Source organism: Nannobrachium achirus (assembly GCF_963921795.1).
Source record: "Nannobrachium achirus genome assembly, chromosome: 9".
Classification (NCBI taxonomy): Eukaryota; Metazoa; Chordata; class Actinopteri; order Myctophiformes; family Myctophidae; genus Nannobrachium; species Nannobrachium achirus.
The window spans coordinates 36,994,420-37,001,919 of record NC_137818.1 but is presented as its reverse complement, the minus strand read 5'-3'; the positions used below and the strand labels follow the sequence as shown (position 1 = coordinate 37,001,919).

The following is a 7,500-nucleotide window of genomic DNA, read 5'->3' as shown; positions in this document are numbered from 1 at the left end:
ATTCCCAGAGCATTGATTCAGCAGTGTCGGACATTGTTGTTATAAACCAAGGGAGAATGGACGGGAAGAATGAATGAGTGATGAGGGAGGGAGGGAGAGAGAGAGAGAGAGAGAGAGAGAGAGAGAGAGAGAGAGGGAGAGAAAGACAAAGACAGACATAGGGGGGGGGGGGGGGGCATGAGACTGTTCTACTCACAGCTGGTGGATGCTGCAGTTGTAGAATTTGACCTCGGTACTGATAAGCATTTGACCAGTCTCCTTGGAATTCAGCCTCAACTCCACGCCTGACCAGTCTGAAAGAAACACAGACGAGAGAGAGAGAGAGAGAGAGAGAGAGAGAGAGAGAGAGAGAGAGAGAGAGAGAGAGAGAGAGAGATTAAAGACCTACTATAATAATTATGACCAAAAATAAATACAAATCTCATCCCTTTTATCCCACCCTGTGCAGGAGGGAGGCATTCGCACCAGGCTGACTGGTTGATGTACGGTACAGTGAATGTGAACTGTGTGATAATGTCATTCTGAGAGTAGAAAGAGACCCTTGCTCTTTGAGAGTAGCATACATTCCAGCTCCATGAAGAGTGTACCTATGGTAATGTACGTATGACACTGACACTTTGGTGACTTTTTTTAGGAACCCATTAGGCAGATGATAGCTCATTTGAGCCCTATCATCACTGCTTTGGCATCATACCGTATGTACTGTACTTAAGTACAACTTTATACTGTATATTCTTTTTGGTACTAAGCCACTATATTCTTAGAAGCAAATAAATTACTCAGCATATTTATAATATTGATACAAAACACACATTAACTGATTAACCAATAGATTATGATTTCATATTACAGTATATATGAAGGTACCCAGCAGCACATAAAGTAATTAAAAATCCTCCCAATCTTTAAAGCTGCGTCCAAACCTGGATGGTTCGAGCGGCGCAATTACATACAAAGTGAATGCAAAGACGAGACGACGAGCGACCGAGCGTGGCGCGACCAGGCGTGGCGTGAACCATCCGAAAGGGGCGGCGTGGACGGTTGCTTCAGTATCTTTGCCACACTTGGAAAAGTCCAACTGAAGCGACCTTCCCTTCACCCCCACTCCACCCATTGCGTCCTGACAGCCAATCAGCGGTGCCAACTTACTTTTGCTCAATTCAATCAACATTGTTTACGCAAGTAATTGGAGTACTCCTTCCACCACTGCATGTGTATCTATCTTTCTTTCAAAGTTATTATTTTCTTATAGTGTACTATATTTACCCCATAGAAAAAAGCTAGGTGGTGGTGGTGACCTGATAGCCAAGTGGTTAGGACCACACAGCTGCAATGCTCTGGTCAGTGAGTCCCTGGTTTGATTCCTGGCCAGCCGGCCCATTTGATGAATATCATTTCCCCACTCTCTCTCTCTCTCTCTCTGCATTTCTTGTCTCTCTCTCCACTATCGCTGCCAAATAAAAGCTTAACATCCCACCCCCCAACAAGAGAAAAAAGGTGGTTACGATACGATGCGATAATACTTTATATTATTAGCTCACACTGAAATGTGTCTTGCGACCCAGCAGCCATGGCATGTATGCAACACATATACACACATTTGACAAAATTACATACATAAAAACATAAACACAAGAGCAATGTCCACGGCTCAGCCTACCCCTGGCCAAACCCCTGATTAAGAAGTTGTAGTCTGTGCTCTGTACCTCTGCATATAGCCTCAGCTACCCTACAGTACAATCCTCAGTGTTCATTTAGCCATTTGTAACTCTGAGCGTGTACAAATACAAATGGGTCCATTTTGTATAGTCTCAGAGTTAAATGAACTCTGAGTGTAAAGAACTGTATTGTGTGCCCTACCGCATGAAAGCTTTCAAATGTCCCCAGTTCACCTTCCCTGTCTACTGGTGGTGGGACCGGGCAAAGCCACAGAGGCTGGCAGGCACCAGACGTGCCAGTCTCCGAGGGTGCCAGCCCAGGCAGGTGCGTTCTGCAGGACGCCAGAGTCCCACTGTGGACCAAGCTGACCCTTCCTCTCCTATACACCCACACTCACCTCTAAGATCTACGGGGAAAGGGCATCTTACCCTGACCACAGCTAAATAATCTCTATGATATTACACCCAAAAGCTATAGAGTGCAGTGTTTACCAGAGTGATGCTGAGCGGTACTGTAACTGTCAAAACCTCAGCGTCCACTGCACTTTCAGAGTGTAAAGAAATGTACAGACTTTGCAGTGCTCTGCATGCACATGAGCCGTGGTAACAGGGAGGAATACTGCACCTCTGATGGATAAAAGCACCCTTTAATATCGCTATCAGAATGGTGTAATACGATCCATTTTCTGCCTGCCATTATTACACATTTCTTTCTCCAGAAAACACATAGAAATCCTCAGTGTTAATTTATTCATATTGTACACTCTCCAAGTTAAATGAACATTGGGGATTTTACTGTGCAGAGACAACCTGTGTGTGTGTGAGTGTGAGTGAGTGAATGTGCGCGCGCACGTGTGTGTGCGTGACGTGTGTGTGTGAGTGAGTGCGTGTTCATTCACGTGCATGTGTTTATGTAGAGCAGGCTGAGGCTCAAATGGCTCATATTCTAGTGTGTGGGAGGATTGAACAACCCTCCATGCCCTGTTCTTTGTGCTGCACCTGTTGGGACTGCAGGCTCTCCGTTGTTTCACACAAGGCTGTACAGCAGGCTGGAGGTTTATACTCTTTATTCCAATGTGCATTTGGTCTCAAGTTCAACGCACGCACGCACGCACGCACGCACGCACGCACGCACACACACAGATCTGGCAAACACAGCTGTGCAGAGCTGGCCTGTGGGTTTGTTTATGTTACCAGAGAGAGAGAGAGCGAGAGAGACGGGAGTGCCAGCCATGTTCTTCTTATTTCAAGCTGATAGAGAGTCCAGACTTGTGGCGCCCGGCAGCATCCCCACAGGAACCAAACTCCTCTCTCCATCTCTCCGTCTACTCCTTCTCTCTTCCTTCCATTCTCCCTCTCTTCTATTTGTTCCCTGTTTCACTCAATCCCAATCTCCCTTCCCCTGTTTACTCTATCTCTCTCTCTCTCTCTCTCTCCTTTTCAATTCGTCTCTAATCTTTTCCCTCTGCACTTGCTCCCCTCTTCATCCATGTGGAAGGACAGAGAGATAGCAAAATGAAAGAGAAAGGGATGATGGAAGGGGTGTTTCAGGAGGGGAGAGATCACGGGAGCGGCGGGAGGCGTCTATAGTCGAAAGGGCAGGAATTGGGCGGTGGCTGAAGGCGAGGGCTTGCAGCGGGGTGTGGTGGGATTAGCTGACATTTACCTGGGTGGTAACATTCATATGAACGCCTTGATGCTTCCCTCTCCGCAGGACCCCTGGACAAACATGGTTGTCATTTACCCACATGGAAGTGGATTACCGAGCCCCAGAAACACACCGCAGGCCAATTTGAACACACACCAGCCACGGTAAAATATATACTATTCATGGGGCTGGAGCTTTGTGGCCGTGCAGCCAACCTGCTATAAGCAAACAACAGGTGCAGCGAGGCAGCAGGTGTCAGCATTCATGAAGATGGTTGAATAAATGACAGAGGCAGTGCAGGTGATGTACAGTATTCATCATGCCAATTCTGGGCATAGTGGTGAGCTTGAAATGTCATTTTGAGAATTATATGAATGGAATATTAGGAGTCATCATCATCATCATCATATGATGAGTATTTCCAGACATGTTTGGGATATATCATGTTGTCATATATCGTCGTTGTCGGGTGAAAACCTTGTATGTCCAAAACCGTTTGTTTTGCATTTATCATTTTAAAAATGATTTAAACTAGTGAAAACACCCAATCTACAAGCACACAACGCCTCGCGGCGGCGTTGTGTGCTTATAGATCTGCTGTTTTCACTACTTTTGTGCAACGGCCTTGTATGATGAAGTAGGGCTTTGCTTTGCGAAAAAAAATTACAAATTTGAAACTTGGAAATACAAGGTTTCTGCCCGACAGTGACGAAATGTTGGCAAATATGCTTTTGAATGTCAGTGAGTTATAATCAGTGGAGGTAAAAAGTGAGTCCCACACTGGTCCTGCTGTTGAATAGGCAGTGGCTTTACAGTATCACATATATTCAAAAACCTTTAAAAAATCACACCCGTGTGAAGTGGAGCTGTGTGTGTGTGTGTGTGTGTGTGTGTGTGTGTGTGTGTGTGTGTGTGTGTGTGTGTGTGTGTGTGTGTGTGTGTGGATCATGTGTACCGATTTTTGTGACATTTGAAGAAAATATGTAGGAGAAGGAGCAAAAAGTGTGTTTTGGAGAAAATTCAAGATGGCGGAAAATCTATCATGGCGCAAATGGGCGTGGCCTATATGGGAAGATGCGTCATGACCCAAGGAATCCAGGGAAAAAATATTTTTAATTTTCCGACCTACGGTTCAAGAGTTACAGGCCAAAACGTAAAGTGGGGTGTTATGGCGCCACCATGCGGCCAAATGACACAATTATTTTTTATTTAATCCTTGAAATCATTATGAACCTCCTCTCCAAGTCTTGAAACTCTAGCCCCTATGGTTTGCGAGAGACAAATAATTGAATGTGAGTTTTTGCAATTCCCATTATAAGTCAATGGGGAAAATTAATTCACTAATAAATTAATATCAATTAAACTATAGAACCTTTCTCTTAGAAAAGTAATAGCCCACGATTCCCGAGTAAGCCGGTCGATTTGACATATGGCGCGAGTGTGTGGTGGCAAAACTGTGGGACTAGTGGCGTGCCGAAGTTTAGGAAGTTCAGGCTACATACACACAGACACACACACAGACAGACACACACACACACACACACACAGACCCACACAGCCACGTATAGGGAGCCTGTGCTTCACACAGCTCCAAAAATGTTCCTGAAACCTGGGTGCAGATGACCTAGTGGTTAAGGCCTGCACAATATATAGGCTCTGATGCAGCCTGACAGCGAGTCCTGAGGACCCGACAGACCTTTGCTACTTATCACTCCCTGACTCTTTCCCAGTTTTCTGTCAATACACCACTGTACTATCAATGAAGGCAGAAAAACCTAAAGTATATACAAAAAAGTTCCCCAAACTTGCGAACATTTCAGAACATTTTCACCTACAATATAATAGCATGCCCAAAGCAGGGACTCCTGGGTTAAAGTGGTTAATTCAACTTCTCGCTTCTTTCGAGGAATACGTGTTTCTCTGAAGCACGGCAGGGGACAGCCTCCCAGGGGTGAAAGTGGTTTGAAATTCTTGCCGGAACTGTCATAAATTGGCCGCGCGGCGAAGCTGCGTGGCCGAAAAAAATTGGGAGGCTCTAACCCCCCAAAACCCCTGAAATGCATAGAAAACTGCATTTTGGAACAGTTATTCACACAATAAAAACACTACAGGTCCTACACCTGAATTAGGCAACAGCATTACACTTACTGTAACATGAAACATGATTGAAATCCTAAATTAAATATCTATAATAAGCCTCTTCATATTGTTCATATTGTTCATTGTTCCATACAGAAGGGTAAGCATCTATATATTATTATTATATTTATTATATTATTACACATATTATTATTAATATTATTATAACTAGTTATCTAAAGTAAACTAAGTACATTTACTAAAGTAGTGTATTTAACTACAGGTTTTAAGTATAGCCTAGCCTACTTTACTGGAGTATTTCCAATACTTTTAATTCTACTCCACTACACATGCAGAATAGAATCATTTTGGTCTATTCTGCATCTAGCCACATCCATGCAGGCACAGACACGAGTCCTCCTAGAGATGGGATTTATGGCTCTTTGAAGTGAGCCGGATCTCTGGGATCCGTTCCTTTCAAAGAGCCGTTCAAAAGACGGCCACTGTTCATTAGAAAGGAACGGCTCCCTACTGTGAATCGAATCATATCGTTCATTTCAAAGAGCCGTTCAAAAGACTCGATTCGTTCGCGAACGTCCCACCTCTATTCGCTCCATGTCAAACAAACACTGAAACGCGAACAGAATGGATCACACTGACCTACACAAACCCACAGGAATAATTTAGAAGCACTTTATCAGAAAATATAGCCTAACTAGTAACACTTGTGTAGCCTACTGTATGTTAATCTGACTTTGAAGGCTATTGTTTTCTTCCTGGACGTGCGTTTGTGGGAGGTTTAACATGGGATTTTGACAGGTGGCTTCTCCTCGTCTTAACGGAACTCCGTTCCGGCCCCAAATGTTTTAACGGAACGGGGGTTCCGGCCGTTCCGGCTCACTTTCACCACTGCAGCCTCCTCGCGCTCAGGCCTCTCAATCAATCAATTCATCGATCAACTTTGCGGCCTGAATGGTCGGCTACCTGTCCACAGCCAAGAGTTATAGATCGCTGGCTATTAGTGTGGGCAAACGGCAGTAATGTGGGCAACTGTAGCACCGACCACAGCCCTGAGCTGATCCTCCATCAGTACTAATTGGCCCTGGACTTGTGTGGAGCACTCTCCACTGCCCAGGTCCTGATCCCAGGTCAGTGGGAGCTCCTTACACATCAGCCTGAGTGAGGGACGTGGGCTGAATCAATGGCGTATGTGTGAGTGTGCGCGTGTGCGTGTGCGTGTGTGTGTGTGTGTGCGCGTGCGTGCGTGCGTGCGTGCGTGCGTGCGTGCGTGCGTGTGTGTGTGTGTCTTTATGCCTGGGTCTGTGTCTGTGTGTATATGAGAGAGTGTGTTTGACTTGTTATGCGTGCCAATGAATGTGTGTGGCTGGACAGTGAGTACAGCTCATTAACAATCAGCTGTAGTAGAGTATATAAATAGCAGAGAGCACAGAGCCTGTGCTTTGATGTGAGAAGGCTCTATGGGGTTTAAAATGAACTCTAACTGTACCCCATCTACTCTGCTTTAGTTTATTATTGTACCAGGTCAGATCAGCCTAATGCGGGCTCCTTTCTTTTATGATTCCCCAGTTAGCTTCCTGTAGATGCAAGCACAGTGTAGAATAGTATATTGTCACTGTCGGATAGAAACCGTTATTTTTCAGGAAATGGAAAAAATAACCTGTGTTCCAATGGATCCAATGTACTTATTAATTAGTTATAAGCTCTTGTTAATATTTTTATCCAATAAATATTTATGAAACCCACAGACCCACTTTCACTTTCAAATTGTAAAAAAAAAAAAAATCTACCAGCTACCAGATGCTAGTTCTGCTATACTAAGCTACGGCACAATGCGACAAGTTGTGAGCTTGTACTGTAGATCAACCAGTTTCGCTACATTTTGCGAGACACTCTTGTACAATGAAGTACACAAACAGCAACGATAATGATATAGTGTGAGTGTGAGTGAGATACGTGCGTGCGTCCGTGTGTGCGTGCGTGTGTGTTTTATATCTACCTTGGTCAATGGGGATGACAGGGACATCCTTGGCGGCAGGAGATATACAGAGGATCTGGTTGCCACTGACCTGCCCCTCCACCTCTGTCAGGTTGCCA

General features: G+C 44.8%; 1 protein-coding gene across 1 annotated transcript in view; it reads right to left on the bottom strand.

The window, feature by feature from the left end:
* plxna2 (plexin A2) overlaps positions 1-7,500 on the bottom strand; it is a 281,673-nt gene that overhangs the window by 111,730 nt on the left and 162,443 nt on the right. Inside the window, exons 7-8 of the mRNA XM_080732455.1 lie at positions 7,403-7,500; positions 197-293 (exon numbers count right to left, since the gene is read on the bottom strand). The exon at positions 7,403-7,500 is cut by the window's right edge and continues 56 nt beyond it. Coding sequence (XP_080588581.1) covers positions 197-293; positions 7,403-7,500 — 195 coding nt within the window. The remainder of the gene's footprint in view (positions 1-196; positions 294-7,402) is intronic.